General features: G+C 44.6%; 5 protein-coding genes across 5 annotated transcripts; 2 read left to right on the top strand and 3 right to left on the bottom strand.

The window, feature by feature from the left end:
* Positions 1-181: 181 nt before the first annotated feature.
* On the bottom strand, positions 182-2,096 carry J7T55_005671 (uncharacterized protein; the record flags this gene model as incomplete). Its single annotated transcript, XM_053131028.1, has 3 exons — positions 182-190; positions 397-1,974; positions 2,043-2,096. The coding sequence occupies 3 exons, from the start codon at positions 2,094-2,096 to the stop codon at positions 182-184; spliced, it is 1,641 nt and encodes a 546-aa protein (XP_053000442.1).
* Positions 2,097-2,824: 728 nt separating this feature from the next.
* On the top strand, positions 2,825-4,018 carry J7T55_005670 (romatic prenyl transferase; the record flags this gene model as incomplete). The annotated part of the gene is made up of 1 exon (XM_053130918.1): positions 2,825-4,018. The coding sequence occupies one exon, from the start codon at positions 2,825-2,827 to the stop codon at positions 4,016-4,018; it is 1,194 nt and encodes a 397-aa protein (XP_053000441.1).
* Positions 4,019-5,688: 1,670 nt separating this feature from the next.
* On the top strand, positions 5,689-6,964 carry J7T55_005669 (pectate lyase; the record flags this gene model as incomplete). Its single annotated transcript, XM_053130807.1, has 2 exons — positions 5,689-6,344; positions 6,436-6,964. 2 exons carry the CDS (start codon positions 5,689-5,691, stop codon positions 6,962-6,964), a joined length of 1,185 nt encoding a protein of 394 aa, XP_053000440.1.
* A 1,598-nt stretch (positions 6,965-8,562) lies between these two features.
* Positions 8,563-9,455, bottom strand: J7T55_005668 (uncharacterized protein; the record flags this gene model as incomplete). The annotated part of the gene is made up of 2 exons (XM_053130698.1): positions 8,563-9,261; positions 9,357-9,455. The coding sequence occupies 2 exons, from the start codon at positions 9,453-9,455 to the stop codon at positions 8,563-8,565; spliced, it is 798 nt and encodes a 265-aa protein (XP_053000439.1).
* A 306-nt stretch (positions 9,456-9,761) lies between these two features.
* J7T55_005667 (uncharacterized protein) lies at positions 9,762-10,079 on the bottom strand (the record flags this gene model as incomplete). The annotated part of the gene is made up of 1 exon (XM_053130587.1): positions 9,762-10,079. The coding sequence occupies one exon, from the start codon at positions 10,077-10,079 to the stop codon at positions 9,762-9,764; it is 318 nt and encodes a 105-aa protein (XP_053000438.1).
* Positions 10,080-12,878: the final 2,799 nt, after the last annotated feature.

Genomic DNA, 12,878 nt, shown 5'->3' with positions numbered 1-12,878 from the left:
CAATCATTTCAACCTGTTCTGACCCTAAAATGATAGCTTTGAAGATAGAAGTGTTTACCATGATCATTTATCTACACTTTCCAGGACTTGAGGTGGAATCTCTGGCTATAAGCATCAAATACACGCTCAGAGGTATGGGTGCATCCATTTTCCTCTGTAGCTAAGTACTTATAGCTCATTTTCAATTCTCCTAGAATTCATTGTCAATGTGAATTATATCCACATATCGTATTCATGGATTGTCTCTATTTCATGCTTGGTTCCCGAATATCTCATTAGCTCCAAAGCTTCTATCCCCCAATTGCCACTTAAATGCAGAGAACTTAGGTAGCAAAAAGATCTGGCAAACTCTCTCCGTTTGGTATGCCTGGGAGGCGTGACATATTCGTGCTCTACCAGATGCTCATCCATCAACGAAGAGTTGTCGTCTTTCTCATCTATTTGGTCCTTGTCGTACGGAGAATTTCCAAAGTCTGTTCCCAGGTTCTCTCGAAGGGGTATGCCCTTGACAATAAAAGTGACCACGAATCCCAGGAGACTGAAAGCGATACCAACCTGCCAAACCAGCTTCAGACTGTCTACGTAGACACTGAGTACCTGGCCCTTGATAATGGGTTGAGAGTTTAATGTCATCATGAAGCTTCTGGTGGCCAACGCATAAGCACCACCATTTGCAAGTCTGCTCCTGATCATATCATCGCTGACACGATAAAGCAGAGAATTGGCCTGTGAGTTGAAAATCGCTGTTGGTATTGCCACGCCCCAGACACCACCAAACGAACGCACAAAGCCCCATGCAGCTGTGGTGATGGCCTGGTCCGCTTCAGCTAGAGGGGCCTGGATCGCGGGCAGAGCAACAGACATAAGCATGCCTGTGCCGGCGGCTGCCACGCCTTGTGATGCAGCCCAGTACGCTGTGGACGATGATTGATCAAGGAGACTGAGCATACCGTAACCTGCAGCCAAGAAAGCGAAGCCGGCGAACATAAAAGGCTTGAATCTATTGAAGAATGACAGCCCGAATCCCGCAGCAATCGCAAATGGCATGGCGATAAAGACGCTGGGTAGGGCATCAACACCGGATCCGGTAGGTGTCGCTTCCAAAACGGCTTGGAAGTATACGGGAAGATAGTTGGATACCCAATATGTGAGCATCGAGTGAATAAATGATAGCCCGAAACTGGGCAGTGACGTTCGGTTGGCAAATATCCTGATCGGCATCGTAGGCTCTGGGATTAGCGTCGTGGATTCGAGTATGAGAAAACCAGCGATTCCAAGGATTCCCAGAATCAAAGGCACAAGAACCCTCCAAGATGACCAGGGGTACTCAGACCCAGCCCAAGTTAAAGCTATCAGAACGGAGATGACAGACGCGATGAGGAGGGCATTGCCTGTGAGATCAACACGTCGAAAAATGTTTGATCTAAGATCTGGAATGTACGGAACATGCAGAAATAAGAGCAGCGAAGCGAACGACACCCCAGCGATAGGCAGGTTAAGGTAGAATATCCATCTCCATGACGAATGCTCAGCTAAAGCCCCACCAACGACGGGACCGATAGAAAGGGCGATAGAGTAAAACGAGAAGATGATGCTCATGAACCTAGACCGATCGCGCAATGGGACCAAGTCGGACACTACGATCTGTGTCATCACATTGATTCCTCCACCTCCAATTCCTTGTATGAGACGACCAGCAATCAAAGCCGCAATGGTCACCGCTGATCCCGAGATGGCTGAGCCGATAGTGAAAAGGAGCACGGCAGAGAGAGTCAAAATTCGCCGTCCAAAAATGTTGGCTGTCTGCCCAAAGAGAGGTTGAAACGCCGTGGACGTGAGAAAATAGCCATTGGCAACCCAGGAATAGGCAGGGCTAGAGCCCAGGTCGTGCATAATGGTCGGCAGAGCGGTGGAGATGATGGATGAGTCCAAAGCAGAAAGAAGCGATGCGAAGGAAAGTGCCACAATGACTGTCTAGAGTGAGGGTCAATGCAAATCCAGTATTGTATGGTACAAAAACACAGAGAATTGAGTGCTCTTACCCAAAGGTGCCAACCGTAAGAAGCCATGACGTTTAGGCGCAGTTGTGTCAGCATGAAACGTGGACACGAGATGTCAATTCCATGTCGGCTTCTGTATAGCTTTTGTTGAAGAGATCGGCCCTCTTTTGCTTGAACAATTTTTGCCCATCTGCTGCACATGGACACGCCATAGAGATTTTCAGCAGATGGAACTTTGCCGTTCTGAGCTTTGATGCATATCTTCACTGGATGAAACGATGAGCAACCTTTCTCGGAGTTTTGGTTTACAAGCACCTGTCTGGGGGCACAGCCCCGAAGCACCTACGTACAGGTAACATTCTATGTCCGCATCTTGTCCCTGTCAATCGCAGAAGTACCGAAATGGATTTTCAGATGCTTTAATTGAGCTCAAAGCTAGTTTGTGTCGGTCAAATCATTCGGACCAACCAACTGGGATCAAGACCATATTCAAAGACTTTTGCGTTTTATTATGAAGAGAGCTGACTCCTGACTGACTCGAAAGTAATGTGTTCTTCCTGGGACAGCAGACCGTACTTGCGCGCCGAAATCAAACGAGTGATAATACTTAGAGCCCAACATATCCTCCTTTTCTAATCTGTGATTTGTGCATGAGCAATCAAATGCCACCATAGTCTTCCTCATCGGCTCCGTCTTCCTTGCATCCGCGCACTTCGATTGCAATCTTCTGATTCCAAGGCAGCGATTATTTGCAACAGATTCATGCACTTTGTAGAAGAAGAGAAAAGACAATAGAAATACCCAAGGACGTTTTACAAACCAACATGGTACTCAACGATAGTGGTTACAAGGAACAGGTGCTACCAGCACCTGAGCTCCAGAGCCCGGAAGCAGATGACTTCGCATTCTGGGACGATTATTGCAGGAGCTATATAGATCCACTGCTGGACGCTGCTCACTATTCCGATGAAGACCGCGAATCGCATCGAGCATTCATCCGCGAATATGTCATTCCTGCCATAGGGCCTCGCCCTCGACCTTCGGTCGCAAAGCCTCGAATGGCAATTGCACCCCACGGCTGCCCCAGCGATCCCAGCATTAATTTCACTGCCAAGAAAGCCCTGGCTCGATTCGGATTTGCAGTCAACGGACCTCAATCATTTACCGCGGAGGACCCTCTCGGCGTGGAGACGTCATATGCGGCTCTCGCTAAGTTTGCACGGGACACAGACTCCTGCGTGGACTTGCGTTGGTTGGATTGTCTCATGGCCTTGTACCCGAGCCCCGATTCCATACATGTCACGGCAGACTCTTCTTTATACAAGAATTACAGCAGGCGGGTCGCATTCGCGGCGGCGGTTGATTTCGATGGGTCCCGACGGAATGTGAAAGCTTATGTGAGCCCTTTCATCAAACATGCCATGACGGGCATTTCAGAGAACGAAATTGTGTTTGATGCGATCAAAAGTCTGCAACCCGGAGGCCCTGCTCTACGACCAGCCATAAAGATCTTGGAGGACTATTTGTCAACTCGCACGGAAAAGTTCTATCTCGGCAACCAGTTCATCGGGATTGACTGTACAGATCCCAGCAAAGCTCGGGTCAAACTCTACATGGCGACAAATACTGCCCGATTTGATTTTATCCAAGCCGCAATGACCCTGAGTGGGCGGCTCAACGACGAATACACTACGCAAGGCATGAATATATTGAGAGATATCTGGCATCTTCTCCTCGACGAGCCCGAGGGCATCAGTGATGATTTCAACAAGCCCCGAAATAAACTTGCGAATGCGCTCCCTGGCGTGTTTGTGTCTTATGAAATCAGAGCAGGCGTAGAACTACCCGATATCAAAGTCTATGTGCCAATGTGGCTATACCACAGAAGCGATGAGGCCGTAGCAGGAAACCTAGACCAAATCTTCACAAGGCTTCGTGACCGGAAGGTGCTAGGAAAATGGGCTTGGGACAGTGGAATCGGAGAAAGATATCAAGACTTTTTCAAGAAGACGTTGTGAGTCAGCATCGATCCCTCATTCCCAGATTTCTCATGACTGATTCCGTTTAGTGGCGATGGAGGAGTTCCCGGGCCGAAAATGGTCCATACATGGAGCACGTTTTGTTTTATGAAAGACCGGGGTGTATATATGACTTCGTACATGTCTCAAAATGTGGAATTCCCCTTGCCATTTTGATATGGTACACCGCATCGCGAATGGCAATTCGCATTATCAGCATACATATTCAATTTGGAAGCTTGTTAAATACTAGTAAAACACTAGGGACTGCTCCAAAATTGTCCGAGTCAGGAGTTGAATCTTACACAATGATTTAAAGGGCATAGTATACTATGGGTACTTGTTAACTTGTACTTGTTCGGAGCTTTCTTTGTTCTCATGACGTGGGCTGATATGCCATCAAGAGACGACTGTCATTCAAGACAATCTATGATGGCAGCTTTGTGTGCTCTCCTGACACAAAACGCATGCGCCCGGAGCTGAGCTCATGTAAGGCACCTCTGGGTGGCGCCAAGCGAGATGTGAAGTCAATGGGATGTGTTGCAGTCGATCAGAAGACATAGAGCTGAAGCAACATGCCATGTGGCTTTGATAGCTACCAAACGCCGTAAAGCGGTATGGGATTGTGGATGTCGACGAAGGTGAATAAACCACACGAGGAAGTAGTGGATGCGATCCATGTAACGAGATTGCATTGGAGATACCTGTTGAGATTTGGCGAAGTTGCCCGGAGACGTGGAGAGCCTCCTCGCGAGGTGGTCTCAATTCGCATATTTCTAGAACTATTTTCGTGATTGGCCTCAGCTATTGGTGGACAACTTGTAATTCTATTTTGGGTGGATCGACATAGTGACATATGCAGGAAGCAACACCTTGCTTCTTGGTCTGATGCCTTTCTTGAGAATGTTCGCTGCAGCTCACTTAAAGTCTTGCAACCGCTTCGGACAAGTGCATAGAGGTGAAGGTATGAATGAACCTAAATGACCCCATTTCTGCAGGGGTGCTAAGAGTCAGTCTTGCGAGAAAACTGCAGCGGGTCACTTGTCCACTTGTAGGCCATCCACACATTCCCACTTGGCGCCCCTATCATCAACCCTCATTGACCTTCCAGAGAATAAAATCGACTCTTTCCTATTCGTCGAGCGCTTTGCATTGAGCTAAAATAAGCTTATCTTTTGAGAATTTGCGCGATCAGATTGCATGTACGGCTATCATCAACTCACCCTAGGCATGTTGTGCTTGAAACGGACTACCTGCCACTTACGTGATGTGTAAATTCTCGGAGGGAGCAATGCACTCCGTAGTCTTGGCTTTGTCTTGGCTCAGGAGACATGCCGGTGCGCAAACATGAAAGGATGACTGGCGGACCCACGGTCTCCCCACAAGATGTGCACCATTATACGCGGGTTTGCAAATCCCACGAATGAAGATCTCCCGCAATGCCAAGCCCACCCCTTCTCAGTAAGATTGAGGGCTCCCAGTGAGGAAGACGAAATGAGACTAAGTATGGCGCTCAGTTACATTCTGGTCGTAGTTCATGATGTAGCTCGTTGGAAATCAAGTATAAGATATCGTGTGGTTAGGACAGGAGGCAAAAGAGCCCTGACGTCCTTCGGTGTTCCATTTCAGTGTGTTGCCTTCATCTAACCGACTGCCTGTCCAGCCCAATCATGCCGTCTCCCATCATTCTTTTGGCTTCATTGCCAGCTGCTCTTGCTGCGACTATCTACGTGTCTCCGACAGGAAGCAGCAGCGGAACTGGCACACTGACGAGCCCGTATGCATCTATCCAGTCCGCGGTCGACAAGGCCGTAGCAGGGGATATCATCTCCCTTCGTGGTGGCACGTACAAGCCCACTAAGAACATCTCGATCAAGAAGAGTGGAACGCCTGGGGCCTACTACACACTGACCGCATACGGAGATGAGTCGGTAATCATCGACGGCGAAGCGTTGACAGGCACACCGGCTGAAGTTGGTGGATCACTGGACCGGCCCGACCGCGGCGTCCTCCACTTCGAGGGCACCAGCTACTGGAACGTGTCGAAGATCACGCTGATAAACGGTCCCTATGGAGTGTATCTCCAGGACGGTAACAACAACATCTTTGATCGCATCGTCACACATGACAACTATGAGACTGGGTTCCAGATGCAGGGAAGCATCAGCAACAACCAGATCTTGTATCTGGACTCGTACATGAACCGCGATCCACGCAAGAATGGAGAGAGCGCAGATGGCTTCGCGTGCAAGGAAGGGAGCGGCACGGGTAATGTCTTGAAGGGGGCTCGTCTCTGGAACAACGTTGATGACGGTCTTGACCTCTGGTAAGTTTGTCACTTCACTGAGTGTCCCAATCCATGACAGCACGATCCTGTCGTAGACATAAAGAGCCAACGCTAATTAGGAGTACAACAGGGAATTCGCATCTCCAGTCACAATTCAGGACACGATCTCATGGGGCAACGGATTCAACCGGTGGGACTTCAGCCCTTTCGAGGGCGACGGCAACGGGTTCAAGCTGGGCGGCGGTAGCACGACCAAGGCCAACCACGTCGTGACCAACAGTATCGCATTCAGCAACTTCGCCAAGGGCTTCACGGACAACAAGCAGCCGGGCGCCTTCACCTTCACGCGTAACACGGCCTACAAAAATGGCGGCGTCGGCTTCCAGCTGACGGGTGCCACCGATGTTACAGGCACCTTCACGAAGAACGTCGCAGCCCTCAACTCGGGCGGCAGCACCACCCAGGCCGACCAGATCAGCCTCAAGTCCGCCACCTCCAGTGGCAACTCGTGGGACAGCAGCACCAAGTGGACCGACGCCAGCTTCAAGAGCGTGGACGTCACTCTCGTTCAGGGCAAGAGGGGGTCGAATGGAAAGGTCCCAGCCAGCAACTTCTTGCTCCCAGCTTCCGGTGCGGCGATTGGCGCTACAATTGCCTGATCTTGTGGGACGCAATGTTCTCTTTCTTGTCCATAATTCAATCTGCAAATAAAGTCATATAGAGGAGGTCGCTTTAGAATTACATCTCCTGTTCAAGTCGGACAGTTCGAACTACTTGATGCGGAGGCGTGTCTTGTTGTATTCTTTCTCAAAAAGTCTTGCCTCCTATTGCTACCCGAAAAGCACCCTCACTCCCAGAACGCCTATGTTTCCTGTTCGTGAATATGCGCGTGAACGCCCGTCATCTACTTCGCGACTGTAGCATCGAAACGTCAACACATTGCCATTCCCGTACTGTTGTGCTAGATCGAACATACCTTGCCGGAGGAGAAGACCGCGTTGCCTTGATTGCTAAAGCAACATGCAGAATCGCTGCTGAAGCAGCAGCCCTTGGTGCTGGAGAAGCAGCAGCCCTCTGTGTCGCTAAAGCAGCATCCCCCGCGACTGCTGAAGCAGCAGCCACCAGTTGTGCTACAACAGCAACCCGGAACGTTATCGTACTTGGCCCAGGGATCGGGAGAGGTGGCTTCAGCGGACATGGCTGGCTCGCGTGTATAGGCTCCACTAGAAGAGCCGCCTTCGGTCGGGAGGCTGGTGGTATTCTCGATTGAGGGGTGATTCTTTGAAACAAATGGTGATGTTGAACAAGTTGATGTGTACGGTGGTGGTGGTGGTGAATGAAGCCCATGCCCTCGCAAGGGTGCTTCCTGCTGGTTGCTCCTGTGGACAGGGTAGGCAGAGCCTTGCAAGGTTGAAGAGTCGTGCTTCATTGTACCAATGTCCAGCGCGTACAAAGCTGTCTCAGGTCTCTCAGCCTTTCCCAAAAAGAAGAAGAAAGTGCACAAGTGCTGAGTTTCACAAGATGCGGAATACAGAACTTTATTCTGTCTTCGCCATCTCAGTTCGCCAAAGTTGGGGTGCTGCGCTGCTTTATCATAGACTCATTCCTACACATTGAATTTGGCTGAAGTTCAGCTGCTTACGCTTCGCCGAATAGAGCGTAGGGAATAGGTGTGGTGGTGTAAGTTTATCGGTTGAGGCTAGCGGACTAAGCCGCATGTGGCATCGTGTCTCACTGTGGCTCGGGTGGCAGCCAATGCCTCTGGTGGGCGACGCGTGGAATCTCATCGGTGGTGCCATGGAGCTACGCCACAAACCACGCGATTTAGAGCATCCTTCGTCTTGAGACATGTCACAAGGAAATGGTTGCCTCAAGAACTAGGTCCGTTGTTCCGATTGGTTTCAATTTATCCCTATGTGCCCGGCCATGATCCCAGTCCAACTTGCAGCTTGATAGCATGCGACGCGGCAATTATGCGTGTCAAATCTAACACTGAAGCCCCGAGTTACTAGAAAACCGTGGAAAATTTCTGGCCCTCCTCCAAAACGGTAGGAGAATGTCAAATGTCAGAACTCCACTCCATCAATGCAGCCACGGACGAGACTGAACTAGGCAAGGAAAGCAGGCAAGTTGACTCCGTTCTCTGTAGTGACTAGTTGCGTCGTACGAAGCTGCCGAATTAAGAGTCAGTATGCAAATTTTAAAGTGTGATTTCCATGTGCGAAATACTTACGACCTCATGGCAGCCACGCTTGAGTTAGATGAAGGCACTGCCCTCATCGTCGTCCTCCTCCTCCTTGGTCTCCTCCTGCTTCTTGGCAGACTTCTTGGTGGCGGTCTTGGCCTTCTTCGGGGGAGACTCGTCGGTGTCTCCTGCCTCGGCAGCGGAAGCAGCCGACTGCTTGCGCTTGGACGGGGTCTCCTTCTTGGGGGTTGCCTTGGTGACGCCGGCCTCGCCCATGATCTTCTTCTTGACCTGGAAGAAGCAAGCGTAGGCCACGCGGCCGTTCTTCAAATTGGCCATATCGGCCATCATGTTGTAATCGATCTGAATCGTGAGACTGTGATCAATGATCTTGATTCTGGATCCATCATAGTCGTCACGTATGGCGTGACATCGCGAGTGAAGTACACCCGTTGGCTTGCCAGCGGGTGTAGAGTAGAGGAAGTAGGTATTGAGAGGGGGAATGTTAAGGGGAACAGCGTAATGATGGAGGCTTAGGACCACTTTGTGGATCTTGAAGCCAAAGACGTAGAGCCAAGGTAGAAAGATATGACTTACCTTGGGGAAGCCGTTCTTGGCGCTGCGCAGAGCGCAGATGAGGAGCTCCATGTCGCGGCCCGTAAGCTGGGGCATGTTGATCTCGTTCTTATTGTCGGACATGATGGTTGTGACAATATCGATCTGATTGAACTGGTTGAGGATTGATGAGCTGCACGATGCAGAATTGAGCGGCTAGTTGTTGGTTGAGGAAAGGAATCAACTGTGGTTGTGTCGGGAGGAAGGGAAAACAAGGCTGCAGCGGAATCAGTCAGTACGCAGCTTTATACTGGTATTGAGGCAAGAGGCGGGAGCTCCTTCCTAGCCAAATTCAGCCGACAGGCGCTAATTTTGCTACCAGCGTCTACGAGCTCTACAACGGCCTTCATTTCAGGCCGACGAAGTGGAAGAGAGCTGCTCCATCTACCGTCCGCCCACGGCGGCTGTCTTACGGGCAATGAAGCCACAGCAGGGGCTCTCGAGGAAGCTTCAATTGCACAAAAGATTCATTCTGATTACACCATAGACGGTTGTTTTATAGACTGATATCCCGTAAAACTTCTTTCCGTATGACATTATCCTCCTCAATGCTTTTTTATGCTAGGTGATCCTGGAACACATAGCATCATAAGGTGGGAATAACGCATCAATCAGAAATCGACGATCAGAGCTACAAAAATGATTGTTTTCCTAGCTCAGATCAATGATGAACCGCGGTATACTCCATTTCCATCACGACCTTGCATCTGATCTGCTGCTGATGTGCTCCTGCTCCCGAAATTCTCATGCATCTGAATCGTGAAGAGCTCGATGGCAAATACAGAGGACCATATTCGCGCCCTTTTGGCTCGGCCGACACTGCCCATCTGTGTATCTATGCAGCGCGCTCTGCTGGTGCTGATACCCGCTCTTTGTGTTTTCGTTGAGGGTGGAAAAGGTTGTGTGGTGAGTGGGGCTGAGGAGGCAGATTCGATGAATCGGAATTTTTGAGACAGCATTCCACCAAAGTTCATTCACGCGAATATCTCGAATCCTTCTCAATCAAGTCACCAGAACGTCCACAGGCCTCATGGGATGAAGGCTGTGGTAGATGATGGTGAAGTCCCTCATTGAAGTGCCTGTAAATCAAGCACATCTGAACAATGATATGTATACCCTCACATTGGTAAGATTAATCTTCTAATTGGGACGTCGACGGCACTCCAAGACATCGCAAGAGTTAAGAGAATGTTTATGGCCAGCAGTGCCAGCCCTGCAGAAGCTTTGAAGCTTCCAGCACCTTTCCTGAACCGAGCTGCCTGGAGCACGCAGCAGTGACAAAGGCACTCCACCCTAAGAACATTCTGTGCATCAAATACACTGAAAACACTGCTTGATGTCTACTTTCAGGTGTATGCGGTCAGCTGCAGCCGAAGATTAGCCGGTGGAAGTCCTACGTCGTCAATATCGGTGATGTTCAAATAAGCGGTGGTCCGAGCGCCCAACCTTATTCCAGCTCTGACAAATGGCCAGCCCGCCCTTGGAATCACCCACCCCCCATCTGTGCCAGGCCCGTGAAGGGCTTTCAAACATGTCATATGTAGGAAGAAGAGCTATAGTACTGTCTTATGCACAATGAACAGCTGTGAAAAGCAAGGCTTCCGTGCTATGGGGTCTGGCCCAGCTTGATGTTTGGTCCCAGTTTGTTCAGGGAATGGCAGTACGATCCTATGTCCAGGTAAACTGGATCTGCTTTGCATTGAGACAATATTCAAGAGAGAAATCATCACAAAATCTGGACATTCCTTAATGCATCATTCATCAAGGCAAATTCCGTGCTATAGTCAGGTACAGTATACATATGTATAAAGAGCGATAATGTTTATTTGCTAAACTTAGAGTAATAGAAAGGAAATTATCTAAATTTACCTGCTAGCTGGCTAATAAGTAGTAGCTAGCTAGCCTCCTAAAGGTTTTAAAAAGTACCTATAACTAGCTATAGTAATTACCCCCTCTTAAAAAAAAAGTACTAACCTTAGTATAAAAAAAATAAAATAGTATATATAAAACTTAAACCTTTAACTATTTAGGTTTACTTTTAAACTTAAAAGCAATATATTACACTATCCTGCTTTATAACTCAACCCTGTAAAAAAAGTAGGTATTATTTAAATTTAATAGTTTATATACACTTTATTTTACTGCTTAAGCTATTACCAGCCGTTTACTTATATAAATACCCTAAAAACAATAATAAATTATTACGTTTACTTTATAAAAAATTTATTTTAAATATATATTGCTATTTTATAATATAGCTATTATAAATAAGTAATATACTATTAAAATATAAATGCTTTATTTAAAAAGTAATTAAATAATTAATATAACTTATATAATATATACTTAATTAAAATATACTTATTTAATATATATTTACTTCCTTTTTTTAATACCCTTTATTATAAAAAATACTTTTAAATATAAGCTAATAATTTAAATACCTATAAAATAGTAATAATCTTTATTACTTAAACCCTTAATATATAAGCTATACTATAATTAATTTACTATAAAGTTTTACCTTTAAAATAAATATATAAAAAGTACTGCTTAAAAATACTATTATTTAATATTAAACGCTTATAAAAATATATTAATTAATTTAAAGTTTTACTTTAATATACTTTTTTACTTTAAATTTTACTAGCGCTTGCTATAAAGTTTTATTATTATAAATATTCTAAAGCAAAACTATACCTTCCTTAAACAAGCATATATATAACTAAAAGCAATAATAAAAAAAAGAGAAACACTATTAAAAGTAATAACTATAAAAGTAAATTTCCCTTTAACTAATAGCTATATACTTAATATAAACGCTTTAGTATTAGTAATAATAAGTTTACCCTTTTAGTAAATTATTAAAAATAATAAAGTTTACTTTAAAGTTATTATAGTATTAAATTTAATAATAGTATATTTTTTACTAGCCTTTTTTAAAAACGCTTATAAAAATATTTAAATAGTATAATAACTTTTAGCTATATAATATTTAATATAGCTTTTGCTTTTTTTTAAAGCTAATTTATAATATTATTAAAAAGTAGATTAATAATATTAAAAAGGTTTTATTTATTACTATAATACTATTAGTAAGTATAAATAATTTTTTATATATTTTTTAGCTATTACTTTATATACTAAATATTATATTTATAGTTATAGCTAATTTACTTAATAAAGTATTTAAACTAGCTTTTAATATAGTTTTTATTTATATAGTAGGCTATTATATATTAAACCTTTTAATTTTTATTAAAACTATTTTAGCTATTTTTATAATTAATTATTATTAGCTTAAAAAAAGAAATCTTTTAATAAAAAAGGTCTTTTTTTTATAGTATAAAAGATAAATATAATATAAATACTATTAAGTATATTTAAAATTTTAAAGGAAAGTTAAGCTTATAAGCTAAAGGGCTAATTTTATACTTAACTTACTATAATTTATAATACTACTATAAGTATTTATAAAGTAATTTATTAAGCAAATAGTACTTATTATATAGGTAAAAGTATACTTTATTACTTTTTTTAAACTTAACAGTATAATAATACTAATTATAATAATACTTTATTTTAGCTATAATAAAGTTAATAGTTAGTTTAGCATTATACTAAAAATAATTATATAAAAAGTATACTTTTTTAAAAGAAAGTTTACTAACTATTATTAATAATTTAAATAGTTTAAGAATTTTAAATTTAAATAATATTTTATATAATAAGTACTATATTAATATTAAATAGCTATTATTTAAATTTTACTA

The sequence above is a fragment of the Diaporthe amygdali genome (assembly GCF_026229845.1).
Source record: "Diaporthe amygdali strain CAA958 chromosome Unknown NODE_1_length_4327563_cov_65_473760, whole genome shotgun sequence".
Taxonomy (NCBI): Eukaryota; Fungi; Ascomycota; class Sordariomycetes; order Diaporthales; family Diaporthaceae; genus Diaporthe; species Diaporthe amygdali.
This window is presented reverse-complemented; position numbering and strand designations above follow the sequence as displayed.